This window comes from Vicia villosa, linkage group LG4 (genome assembly GCF_029867415.1).
Source record: "Vicia villosa cultivar HV-30 ecotype Madison, WI linkage group LG4, Vvil1.0, whole genome shotgun sequence".
NCBI lineage: Eukaryota > Viridiplantae > Streptophyta > Magnoliopsida > Fabales > Fabaceae > Vicia > Vicia villosa.
The window spans coordinates 189,132,437-189,146,780 of NC_081183.1; the positions used below are offsets into that span (position 1 = coordinate 189,132,437).

The following is a 14,344-nucleotide window of genomic DNA, read 5'->3' on the forward strand; positions in this document are numbered from 1 at the left end:
ATTTACACAAAAACACGATAAGTGACACAAAACTATATATACAAAAGCACTTCAAATTGACACTTATCAGTCATGTTCATGTTTTTCTTGTCTCATCACTATATCAAATTGCGGATATTTTTACAAAAGATCTTCCCTTCATACTGTTTGAGAATTTCAAAAACAATCTCAACATTCGTGAACCTCTCACTTCAACTGCAGGAAAATATTAAATTTTAAATTTATAATAGGGTAGATTGAGAAATATAAATATAGGAGGAAGTCCATTTTTTAAGGTAAATTGTACAATGAAATGGAAATGTTAATAGTTTTGCAATAAATATAAGTGGTAATGTTTCAACCCACAACAAACTTCGAAACACTCTCTCTTTCATTTCCTTTGCCATTCACAATCTACGCACATGCAACACAAACACAACAACAACAATGTCCCTCCCTTTTACAGATCGCAAGCGTCGCAACCCCAAACCACACCATCAAAATCCTGTCCCCGACACAAAACGCGATGACGTAGAAGGTGGTTTCGACGGCTCGTCTTTCACCGGCGCCGTATTCAACCTCTCAACCACTATCGTCGGTGCCGGCATTATGGCTCTTCCCGCCGCCGTGAAACAACTCGGTCTGATTCCTGGTTTGATCATGATTGTTCTCTGTGCTATGATAACAGAATCGTCCATTGTGATTCTCTTGAGATTCACGCATGCGTCGAAATCTTCGACGTATTCTGGTGTTGTTCGTGATGGGTATGGTGATGTTGGTCGTTTCTTTTTGTTGCTTTGTATCATCTTCAACAACATGGGAATGCTCGTCGTATACATGGTCATTATCGGTAGTATTTTATTTTATTTTGAAGCAAATTATCATTCATTTTGAAAAGTTAAAATATTTGAGTTCAGTTGTTTTTAATATTTATTTTAGCTTGAAGTATGCATTCAATAAAAATCTATAATTTTAAAATGTCAATCTATTCTAGGGATGGCAATTTGGCCCATCCCTAGTGGGTACCCACAATAATACCCACATCGGGTAGGATAAATACCCGCAAAAATGGATATGGGCACGGGCACAGGTAATTACCCATTAACATATGCGGGTATGAGTGCGGGCACGGGTACCTTACTACCCACCCCGCCCCATACCCGCACTACATATTTCTATAATGTCATTTATATTATTATATTAAAAATGCATGATTCTAATTTTTTTTTAAATATATCGCTATTAAATCATTACACATTTTAATAAAAGTGTTTATTTGTTTTTTAACTCAACAATAACATACTTGTCAAAAAAAACTCAACAATAACATACATATTTTTTTTAATATTGTTAAAAAGACTTAAATTATATGATATTTTGTAATTAAATGATTTAATTTTACTATAAATGCGGGTAAACGGGTACGGGTATGGGCATTGAGGTACCCACAGGGTACGGGCACGAGAATGAATATTGATACCCATGCGAGTTTGGACTTGGGTACGGAGATTTTTTTAAACAGCGGGTATGGGGACGGGTTCTATAGTACCCTGCCCAAACTCTGTCCATTACCATCCCTAATCTATTCTTTATATTCAAACAAACACGAAACAAGTATCCAAAAAAATATTACATTGGAAGATGGTTATTTACTTATGTTGAAAGGGATGTATATTTGTTGGGGCAATTTGAAAAACTCTATAAATTCACCCAAAAAATAGATTCTATTGGCTTAGACGCTTAGTAGGTGGATATGGTTTTACAAAATGGATTCGGGAAAAATCAGACCCGAACCTAAAAAATTTATTGACCTACTAATTAAAGTAGTAATTGTATTTTTAGGCTTAAAATGTACAGTGCTTATGGGCCCGCCCTACCACTGTCCCACTTTTGACGAGACAGACAAAGGTTTTAGACTCGCACCCTCAACTATGCCTGTCCCATCCTATTTTTTATGGGCTTTTGTAGGATGGACATGCTCATTTGTCACCCTTAATATAAGGGGCAGTTATTTTACCATATCACAACGGAATACCTTATATGGTTTCGGTTTTGGGTTTGGCCAAACCTAACTTGGCTCACGTACACCTCAATGTTAAACATGTTTGGTTTTGAAGTTTACAGAAAAGCAAAACTATGGCTCAATATTGTACTCGTATTTCCCTCTTATTAAGTGATGCAGACAGAGAACTAAAACCTAATTCTTAGGATGTATAGGTTTAACATCATCTTATTCTATGATATTACCTTGAGCATGATTGAGTTTGTTGACATTGTCTTTTTAACATTAGACTTAGGTCATGTTTGGTAAAAATATTGGTTGACTGATAAGTTAGTTGATAACGTATGGCTTATGATTGATGATTGATAACCGATAGCTTATAAGTTATAGCTGATGGTTGATGACTGATAGCTAATAAGCTAATTGAAGTGTTTGGCAAAATTAACGGTTCAATTAACTCATAAATGTAAAATGACGCATTTAATACATAATTATTTCATTTTATATTAAAATAAATTATAAATGATTAAATTGGGTTTTTGTTAAAATAATAAGGGTAAAAGTGGAATAAAAAATGTTAAGTTATAAGCTATAAGTTAAATGCTATTTGAAATAGAGTCTGGAAATCTGTAAGTAGCGAGAAATCTATTTCCTTAACATTGTTGTTTGTGATGATTGTTGTTATGCTAAAAATTATGTTATAATAACAGGTGATGTGTTCTCTGGAACATGGTCACAAGGAGTCCATTATTCAGGAGTTTTAGATGAATGGTTTGGTCAACGTTTTTGGTCAACACGTCCTATCTTATTGTTTCTCACAACAATTTTTGTTTTTATCCCTCTCGCATCCTTTAGACGTGTAGGTACGTCCAATTAACATTAAAAAGAATTAACTCAATCTAAAGTCTTATCATTGGTGGTTAAATAAATTTCAATTTTTTTGGCATTGCTCTTAGTATAAAATGTCAAATGATTCTTGAACTATTTTTTGTTATTCATATCAGATTCACTGAGGTACACTTCAGCATTATCTGTGGGATTGGCTATAGTATTTGTGGTGATAACAGCAGGTCTTGCAATTGTAAAGTTTTTTTATGGAAGCATTGGTATGCCACGCTTAATGCCCAAACTCACAAATGATGAATCCTTTTGGAAGCTCTTCACTACCATCCCTATACTAGTCACTGCTTACATCTGCCATCATAACGGTTAGTACAAATCTCTGTAGCATTGACACCTTTAAAAAAATATGTGTCTGTGTTTGTGTCGGACACTGGCACCAACACTTGATAACTTTATTTAATTTAATCTATATAATTGCAGTGCATCCTATAGAGAATGAACTCAAAGATACTTCTCATATGAATGCAATAGTTCGAACATCACTTATACTATGTACATGTGTGTACATGGCAACAAGTCTGTTTGGAATATTATTATTTGGAGACAAAATACAAGATGATGTACTTGCAAATTTTGATGGAGATCTTGGAGTTCCTTATGGTACATTTCTCAATGATGTAGTTAGAGTGAGCTATGGAATTCACCTTATCCTAGTATTCCCAATTGTGTTTTTCTCACTTAGACTTAATCTAGATGGTCTTTTGTTTCCACATGCAATTCCACTTGCCTTTGACAATAAGAGATTCTATTTTGTGACATTGATTCTCATGGCTTTTGTTTTTGTTGGAGCTAATTATGTTCCTAGTATTTGGTATGCTTTCCAATTCACAGGGGCTACAACTACACTTTTTGTTGGTTACATTTTTCCAGCTGCCATTGCTCTAAAGTAAGTTCTCACCTCATTTTCATAACATTGTTTTTTTTTAGGTCTAATAAGTTTTTTTTCATATAGGTGTCGGTTTTGGTGTCTTATTTTTATAAATTATTACTGATATCGACGTATTAATGTCGAGTGTCTGTGTCTTAGGCAAAATTTAATTTTGTGGATACCATTTGGCAGGGACAATCGTGGGGTTGCAACAAAAAAAGATAAATTATTATCTTTGTTAATTATAATTTTGGCTGTCTCATGTAGCACTATAGCCATCTGTAGTGACTTGTATACCTTTAATAACAAAACAACATTACATGTAGCCTAATATTATCAGGATTGATATGTCATAGATTATTTGAGTTTAAGTTATTTGTTAAGAAGTAATTTTGTTATTTGAGAGTTATTATGGTTATAAAGTTGTTAGAAATGACGTAGGTTATAAGTAATCATCATTCTCACACTTGTAAATACTATTTCTCTCTAATGAAACATTTCATGAGATTGTTTGAGTTTAATTGATATTAGATAAATAAAGTGATTGTATTCATTGTTGGTTCATGAATTCCACAATTTCAAATTCTAAAATTCGGATGCTAAAAAACAGCTCCGAATTCTAGAATATTAGAGATATTTATGTTAAAATGAAAAGTTTCTAAAAATTCTCAGAAGCAATTGTCTACTCAACCTCTCTCATACTCATACAAGTTACAACATGTTCATTCCTAATATGAACTTAAAGAATCTCATCATTCATTACATTTTCTTTTCAAAAGAACAATACAAGAACAACCAGAAACCCTTAAAAATGCACACATCACCTAACCCAAAACACAAATTTTGAACACAATGATCTTAAAAAAATCCAAGCCCTGCAAGTCTATACAGAATTTCACAGAAATAATGATAGTTGCATACACTTTACTAACACTCTCCTCAAGCAATGCCATGCCCTCCATATCAATAAATAATAATGCCCTTGCAACTTGTTCTGAATGATCAAGATTTTACACACATTCTCACAATATGTGTAACTCATTTTCCAATTGATATTGTCTAACAAAGTCATCTTCTACTAAAAATTCGAAGAGTCAATAGTTAGGTATTAATTAAGATCCTATACAACTAAAACCTTTATTTTCCTTTTTTTTTGCCTTCTATTTTTTTTCAACTTCAGTTAAATTGTGCAGTCAACAGGAAAATTCCAAAGTCTTCTGATGCAGAAACAAGGCTATATATTCAACACACTATAACTCTGGTTTCAACCTCCCTGTTCAACATGGAAATAAACTAATTAGAAGAAATTTACACTTCATTTTGTTGTGCAATAAATAAATAATTTAAAGAGTAAACGATCATTTTAGTTCTTGACTGTGTCGGGCTATATCGCCAAAGTCTTGAGTTAACGAGTACAAAAAAATCTTGAGTTAACGAGTACAAAAAAATCTTGAGTTAACGAGTACAAAAAAATATCCTTGAATGTGTCTACCGTTATTCAGTTTGATTATCTCAAATGTATTTTTTTTAGTTAGTTTGGTTCTTGAATGTGTCTTCTATTAGTCACTTTAGTTCATCAAGTTACTAGCAAAACAGACACGTATCGATGTTTTTGAAATTTAGATATATTCAGTCATTCAGATACTATGATGATAATGTCTTACATTTCAAGATAAAAATGACTATTTGCTCAAAAAATTAAAAGATTCTGCAATGTTTACCATTGGGTCCCAAATTGTCAAGTGCTGTATTGGAATCATATCCCATTCCATAAAAGCTTTGGAAGTCATGGTCCAAAACATTCTACATGTACATGATGTATATCAGTATTCCATATAGAAGAGAGCTAAAGGGTACAATACTACAATGTCGAAAAGGTATTTAGTCTTTTAACCTGAGGCAAAGGAGTGAATTGTGTTGATGAACTAGGCAGGCCAGCCATGTTTCCCTGGAAACTTGGATTTGGGAATGGATGAGAGGAGCTTATACCAGGAACAAATCCACCGATTCCGAGTCCTAAGCGTGACTGGAGAATCTGGTTGATAGAGAAAAATAAGTCATAATAATAATTGTGTGTTAAATGAACTTAGAGTAACGCTGCTCAAGTGAACAATTCACTTTAGAAGATAAAGTAAGTACTCTCAACCATTGATGAGAAGATCCATTACTGATATTCGGATGCATTTAAGATTTGTCAAGTTATGCAATGCGTATCATTACATCAATAGCTAATTTTCTCATCTTCGAATGAGATTTTTTATTTACCCTCTAATGTGAATTGTTCATTCCCAAATAGTCAAAACCATACGATGAAGAAACTTCACTTACATCCTTGGATAAGAGCCGCTCTACATCAAAGTTCAGTTCGGGGTTCACGGTAGCAAGTTTCATGGACAAAAACTGCAAAATATTTCTTTATCAGATTAATAGCCACAAAAACCATGATATAAAGGGACTGAAGCTTTGAAGTTCAATGGCTATCATAGAAACATCTCTTAATATTCATTATTCTGTGAAACAATTAAATCCTTTAGATTATTTTACAAAAGTATTTTCTTTTTCTATTTCCCAAGGGGTTAAGCATGTGCACAGTGCAAAACAGATCAAGTTAACTTTGAATTATTAATAAATAAGTCAATACTTTAAAGATTGCAAAACATTGCTTTCTTACCTCAACTTGTTGTTGCAGTGATTGCACATAGTTTATTATCTCATCTAGCATTACCGCTTTGCCAGTTATCTGATAAGTGAAGAAACCAAATGCAACATCAACATCAGAAAAAATTAACTAATCAAGAGAAAATTAATCTGTCGAGACATATCAATCAGTGTGTCAGCAAATAAGTTATCATGAATCATAAGAAACAATTTAACACGATCATTTAAATTAATCACCTTGTTGCAACCTGGAACAAGTTCTTGAAGCAACCTCATACGTTCACTTATCTTTTCTCTTCTAACCTACAAGCAACCAAAAAATCATTAGAAAAAGGATGTTTCATAACAAACATTATGGTATAAGATGTTAATGTTTGTTTGTACCCTTTCTGCAAGACTATGACTGTTGGTGGCTTGACCTCTTCTAGCTCTAACATGAATGAAATTATCTTTTGAAGCTTCTCCACTTGGGGAGGTGTCTTTAGCTTGCTTCCCAGATTGCTCGACTTTTGGTTTCTTGTCGTGTTCTTTTGAACTATCAGAGATCTTCCTAGGAGAATCTTTCACCCCATCACCCTCAGCATTCTAATCCAAGGTCATAATCCAAGGCATTTCATTCATTAGCATCTCATAAAACCTCATAACAAAACAAAGAAATATTGCAAGTCCTATATGAGACACTAATGAAGTTCTATGCATAAGATCAAAATTACATCTCAAATTAACCACTAACATGTAAATAAAACCTATATGATAAGATTCATTGATATATGAATATCAAACTTAGCTTAGAAACAAACCTTGTTTGGACTGAAATCAGAATTTTGATCAAATCCTCTCTTTCTTCTATTTCCACTGCTAGGTGCAGATCCTAGACCTCCATCCTCTTGAATTGAGTCCTCAACTTGAGATTGTTCGCCATGAATTTGACCCCTTTGGATTCCAGCATCCTTGATGTGGTTATAATGTTGTGGTGGAATTGGATATCCTGACGTGTTAGTTACATGATCACCACCATGTTGGCCAAAGGAACCAACCATTTCTGAGAAACTTCCACTTCCATAGGAAGGAACCTTGTGGATCATGCCACCGAGATTCGAGTATTGAACAAGGTGAGAGGTGCTACTCATTCCTTGATGAGTCTCCAAAACAAGAGGGTTATAAGTTGAATTTGTATTAGCAAACTCAATGTGAGAAACCATTGAAGAACCCCCAAAAGTATGAGCTTGACTCAATGAAACAAGTGGATTATCCCAAGCTGAAGAACCAAGAAAAGAATGATGATGATTAACAACCTCTGAAGAAGGCTTATTAGCCATTGACACAGAACTCATATCCATTTCTGAAGTCATAATGTTCTCATTTCCATGTTGAAACTCCATAGCTTTTTCTTCACCACCCATCTCAATCTCAATTCAACCAAGAAAACAACACCTTTCTATGTGTCTCTCTCTTTCAATGTTTATATATCAATTGATTAGAACAACCCTGACTCAGCAGTTGGCTCAAGAAATGCATATAAATGATTAAAGGGAAAGCAAATTTTGACTAAGGTTGGCTCAAGAGATATCTTGCAGGACTAAACAAGGAACAAATAATTTTGCAGCTTTATAGGACTGAGAAGAAGTTAAAGTAAAAGGAAAAAAAAAAAAAAACCTTGTTCTCATAAAATGGAATATAATCTAACTAGTCAGATACAGATACCACCTATTCCTTCAAAAACCCTAGGATCCAATCAAGTAGTATAATGAAGTGAAAATAATAAAAATGGTTCTTCTGAGAGACAAGAAAAGTGAAACCTTTCAGTCATGTTAAGAGCATAAAGTAGATGACATAGACATAGATTAGATTAGCCAACAACAGCTCATCAAAACTAGAAAATAAAGCAGATTCCCTTTTCTACTTTCTCCACACAGCAACACAAAACAATCTTCAATTCAATTCAATCCAATCAAAACATCACCACCAACTTTGGTTATTCTTATATCATTACATAGAAGAAGAAGAAGAAGGTTTCAGTGAGGCAATTTAACAAACAGTTGATGTGAATGGATTTTGAGAGTGAAAAAGAAAAATCTTGTTGATTTGCTATTATTGCTAATAAATAATGGAATTGGAATCCAAGAAGAAACAAAGAGCAAAAAAGTATATAATACTAATACTGAAATCCTGCAATGAGTGAGGAAAGTTGAAAGTGAAAGGGGTTATGAAATGCTATATAAATTGGGTGATAAAGACCAATTTCACCAATTGGGGAGTGACCATAAACACCAATGGTGACATAAAAATCAAACTTTTATAGATTAGAGACAACACTATAAGCTAGAACTCTAGAGAGAGAAAGAGAAGAGAGAGAAAGTAGTATGCTTTGTAAGTTTGCTTACCTGCCCATGCTATGAAGTGACATGTATCATTTTAAAAGACATACTAACTACTGCCAACTGCTCCTGTTGGTAAATTATTGCAGAAACAGAACAACAACAACAACCTAATCAATTTTGAGAAATTGTTTTCTATAACTTTCATTTCATGTTTTTTTTCCAGTAATTTAGTAGTTGAAATTTATTAATTTATTATTTAAAAGTGAATAAATCAGATGTTGTATAAATGAATCTGTACATCTTTATTTGATGTTTTTCTGTAGTCATCAACTGAGCTAATTTAATTAAAGATACGTTTAAGAAGAAATTGTATTTTACTTATAGAAATTGATATTTACTATGTGCAATTACACAAGATTAATCTCTCATGACATAAACCACTGAAATGAATAGGAAAATATATTCTCTGCGAGTAACTGCAGATACTAATTCCTCAGATAGAAATGACTATTATGGCTGGGAAAATTCTTCCTTAAATGATTGTGTTATGTTTTTACTCTGCACTCCGCAATTGTTGATACTGATCTCTTGAATCAACATAACTAATATGGTAGGCATGACCGTCTTTGAGAGCATGCAAGATATGCTATCGTATATTACGTCAAATTTTTCACAATTTACTTATGATTAAATAGGACCTCATAAAATGTTAATAATAATTAAACGTGGTTAGATAAGACCTCTATTTATCTTTTAATGATTAAACTATGACTAATCTAAATAAAGCCTCCAAAAAAATTGAGACGACTCTGATGCTAGGATGTTATATTCTCTACGTACAACTACATATACTAATTTCTCGGGATAGAAAAAACTACAATTGGTAAAAAGTTCTTTAAAAAATTTAATTGATGTGAATCTCTATTTAAACTTGAAGAGATTTTATCTCATCTAAATACTGTTGATATTTGAGTTTATGTTAATTAATTATTTTATATTTTATTAATGACTAATAATGTAATTAAGTTTTCATTTTTTATCTTAAGGGGGCGTGTGCATTCTTTTTGTTGGATTGAATTTGAGAGGTTCTTCTCTTGAAGGCCAAGCTTGTTCCCTTTAGTATTCTTTCATAATTAAAAAACATCTTTAGTATTTTTATTCATTTTTTTAATGTTTTTACTGACACATTTGCCAACTGTTCTAAGTAACATAACCTTTTTTTTTCTTCTTTCTTTGCTGTTACACACTCATTTTACTCAGTGCCAACTAACCTCTTTCATTTCTTTTTTGGAATAAGAATCCTCGATTATATACACCTAACCTCCACCATCCTTCATCAACCCTCACTTTACTGACCGTTCATCATGGTTCCCAAACACTATACCCCACCAAATCTTTCTTCTAAGAGTTAAATGTCAAAGATCCTAAACATGGTTGAATGGTTGACAGAAAAAAAAAAACAATGAGACCTATTTGATGCTATTATTTTCTAAATCATCTACCTCTTATAAATTTAATCTTAAATTAAGGATTAAATAATCGATTTTGGTGATATATTACAAATTTTTAAGAATTTAATGAGAAGACGGTAATTTTCCACTGTCAATATATTATAACCGTCAGATTTTAAGTTATGTTTAATTTTTATTTTAATTATGTATAAAATAATAATTATAAATAGTTGGGATAAACTTGCAGTGTTTTTTTACACTGATAGTGCATAATCATTAATCTCATTTTTAATTGATTTTTACATTTTAAGTATTAAATTAATAAAATAATGATAATTCAGAAATTAAATTAACCTTTTTTTTTTAAATTAATCTTTTCTTGGGACTAATTATTACTTCCTCCGTTCCTTTTTAAGTGTCATTTTAGCAAAAAGCTCTTCAACCAAGATAGTGGATTGTTATAGTTACTTTTCCTATCATACCCTTATTTATTTTTTTCTTTCCAAATAAATTCATTCATACACTCTCTTTTTGCAATAATTAATTGAAAAATGTGAGGTGGAGTTATTGAAAAAATAAGGATATATTGACAAATTATAACATTAAATTATAAAATGACACTTAAATAGAAACAAAAAAAATTGATCTAAAACGACACTTAAAAAAGAACGGAGTGAAGTGAGTACTATCATATTAGGTATTGATGTCCTAATAAATTCACCGTGGTATTCTATATTTTTTTAGTCTTTCGAGTATTTTTTTATTCTTGGGACTAATTATTACCATATTAGTTTTCAATTTAATTAGTTGACCGTTAATAAATTCACCGTTAATATTACTTTTCTTAATTATTGGGCATCTTGATTTGATTGAGGATAATTTTTCTCAATTCTTAGCCTTATGATAAAATACCGGTGATGTTGTATTTTAGTGGTTTGATTGTGAAAAAATTTCTAAATTTAAATTTTTTTTTGTTAGATAATCACTTTTTTCAAAAAAAATAAAAAAACTCAAATAATTAATCTTTGAAAAAATAACAAAATAACTATTTTTCAAGAAAAAAATTCCCCACACAAAGGAGATTTCACACTCTTTGACGCATGCATTAAAATTAATAAGGAAGCACCACACTGCATGTCACATGAGTCTCTATCATGTCATGCAATGTGGCGCATTCACTTAAATTGTAAGAGGAGACGTCATTCAGTGTGGCTACTCAGTTGTTATGATAACAACTGAGTAGCCACACTAAATGGCGTCTCCGCTTAAAATTTAAGTGCATGCGTCATGCAGTGTGGCACATTTTTTTAGAAGGCACATCCTCTTCAATTTCAATGCATGTGCCACACAGCGTAGCGCCTCCTCTAAAAAAAAAATTGTTTGAAAAGTGATTACTTTGATTTTTTTTTCTTTTTGAAATAGTGGTTATTTGAGTTTTTTTTATAAAAAAATAGTTATTTAAAAAAATCAAATAAACCACTATATGAGATTCGAATTTATATTAGTCTTTAAAAATAATTATAATTGATACAATGATATTTAAATATTTAGTATAAAATTAATATTTTCATTTTTAAAAACATCAATTTTTATACAATCTAAAATAAGACACATGGAAAATATCCAGAGAATATCGGGTTCAATTCCTAGGTAGAAATAATGTTTGGCCAGTGCTCATACCTCTCGGCACAAACTCTGGATTACTAAGGCCCCTTTTCTCTAGGAACCAGAGTGCGAAAGCCAAAAAAAAAAGACACACAGAAAATTATTTCATCAAATAGAATTTTCTTTAACTACGTCACCAATATTATTAATATATTAAAAAATATGACGAACGATATACAGCTGCAAAGATTCAGAATAAAATAGGAGAAATAAATTTATAAAACACAGTATTTTAAATAATAACAAATGGACTCTTTTTTCTCTTTTAATTGGCTAAAATCCATTCTAAAAATAATTAAGTGAGTTCGATTCTTTCTAATGTCATTTTGTACAAATATTAAAAAATTAGAATTTATCCTCTATTTTTCACAACGATGCTTTGCATAATCTATATCAGTTTCGTGGTTTAATCAGCAGTGGTAAGATCATTTTAGAGATGTTCACCGTCATATGGTTCGCGTGTGTTTGGACACCGTAGAGGAATCACAATGAGAAGATTTTCAAGAACGATGGAGGAAAAATGCAAAAATCTTTGAAGATATTCAACTGCTATCAAGGAAGTGGATCAAGAGTAAGGTGGTCAATTTCAGCTACGATCTTAATCACTAGATGACATATCCAAAGGACTACATTAAGGGGTGCTCTCTATATGATTGTTTGGGGTGATCAGTCTGCAGTAGTTCTGCTCAGTAGCTGCAGTCTTGCTTTTATGTATTGGTGCAATACTATCTTACAAACCATGAGTTATGTATTGCTTTTATGTATTTGTACAATTTTGTATTGCTGAGTAGTGCTTCTCGGTAGTTCCGAGGTTTACTCTGTATCTGCAGCTTTGCCTGTCTGCATTGATATGTCTTACAAGCCATATGAGATCAAGCTTGTGCAATTAAGAATGCCATTGTGTCAACATTTGGTGTAGACCAGTTTGGTTTGGAGTTGTCGTTCACATGGTTGTTTTACTTCTTATTTGTTAGTTTTATTTGGAATTTTAATACGACGCCAAAAACTTGATTGGCTATTTAGTGAGTCTAAAATCTAACTGCAAGTGCATATCCTATCGAAGTAATATAAAATATTGTCGAAGCACAAAGACCAAGAGTCAAATCTATCGTTACTAATTGTTATGACGTTTATCTAAGGTTATTGAAATAAGAGTAAGAATGATGAAGTAAATAACTTTAATAAATGCAGATAAACAACAATACTGGAATGTAATTCACATCAATAAACAATACTATAACTGTCTCCATTGAGATTTCCTACAGGGCAAATGTTTTCGACCTTGAAAAGAATTGATTTAACAGGAACTGTCGCTTTCGCGATTCAGAACTGAGTTTACTCTCTAATTAATGCTTTCTATTGTCACTTATAAAAGGTGTTTCTTGTGTTAAAGTATTAAACTTATTTTTAAGAAATCAAATTCTTAACCTAGTTGAAAAGTGTTTTTAACTCGAAAGTTTAACTTAAAAGGGTTAAACGCTCCCACCTAAATGACCGGATCCTAGACCTATAAACGGCGCGCTTTCATAAATAGTTTTAAAATCACTTTCTAGTAATATTAGACTCCATAATTAGTTAACAAAGTGTTTTCGCAATATTTGTTAAGCAAAAATAAAACAATCTTAATCTCTTGGTTCATACAGCTTTCGATCTTACCTGATGTTTTCACTGCCCCAACTTTCGTAGAGGCAAATTAAAATAAGTGCAAAAAGATTGTGTTTAAACCAAAAAAACAGCCCATAAAGGTAATCATAAAGAGACAACACGTAGAGCATCGTCTATTGACGATCTTCACATCTCAGCACTAGTAAATTAGCCGAACATGTTTAATAAAACGTAAATGGTTTTAAGTGCGAAAGTAAACATAGGACGAAGATAAATAAGTGCGGTAAATAAGACAGAAAGTAAAGGCAAGATAAATAAAGTATAAATGCGAAATAAATTAAGAGCATACTCCAAACGGAGACTTGAATCTGATACAACGGGAATAAACTTCGGCGGAATGTAAATGGAGGAATGATAAATAACTTCAAATTAAATGACTCAAACTCGATACAAGAACAGTTGCTATAACCCCCCGATGTGAAGGATTATAACTTTCAAATGGTGAAGTATATGGCTTAGACTGTACTAAGCTTGGATGATTGCAAATGAGATGAAAACTCTTATTTATAGAGGAACTTCAAAGCATGGTTTTACAAGAGTTCCCTCCAACTCCTTTTAGGTGGTATGAGAATTTGCACAGACGGCGGTCGCCACCCATGCTAGGCGCCTCCCACCTTTGCAAAATGGAAGATCGTGGGAACATAGAAGTTTCCATGTTTTGGGAAGATGACGCCCACCACCTCTACATGGATCCTGACATGTGTAAATTTTCCATGATGTAGATCTCTGTGTTAGCTTTCCAACGCTTCGAACAGGGCGTCATTCTGATTTACGGATCAGGAGTTATGGCCAGAATAGTCGGACAATGTCTCGTGTGTAAATTGCTCCATTT

At 32.4% G+C, this 14,344-nt stretch overlaps 2 protein-coding genes across 2 annotated transcripts; one reads left to right on the forward strand and one right to left on the reverse strand.

Annotated features, from left to right (window-relative positions):
• The first annotated feature begins 357 nt into the window (after positions 1–357).
• On the forward strand, positions 358–4,257 carry LOC131596455 (amino acid transporter AVT6B-like). The gene is made up of 5 exons (XM_058869106.1): positions 358–829; positions 2,692–2,844; positions 2,986–3,189; positions 3,305–3,770; positions 3,945–4,257. The coding sequence occupies exons 1-5, from the start codon at positions 427–429 to the stop codon at positions 4,081–4,083; spliced, it is 1,365 nt and encodes a 454-aa protein (XP_058725089.1). The 5' UTR covers positions 358–426; the 3' UTR covers positions 4,084–4,257.
• Positions 4,258–4,430: 173 nt separating this feature from the next.
• Positions 4,431–8,809, reverse strand: LOC131596456 (transcription factor bHLH74). The gene is made up of 8 exons (XM_058869107.1): positions 7,211–8,809; positions 6,795–6,995; positions 6,648–6,713; positions 6,424–6,492; positions 6,081–6,152; positions 5,647–5,787; positions 5,474–5,555; positions 4,431–5,025 (listed from the first exon to the last, which is right to left on the reverse strand). The coding sequence occupies exons 1-8, from the start codon at positions 7,811–7,813 to the stop codon at positions 5,003–5,005; spliced, it is 1,257 nt and encodes a 418-aa protein (XP_058725090.1). The 5' UTR covers positions 7,814–8,809; the 3' UTR covers positions 4,431–5,002.
• Between the last annotated feature and the right edge of the window lie 5,535 nt (positions 8,810–14,344).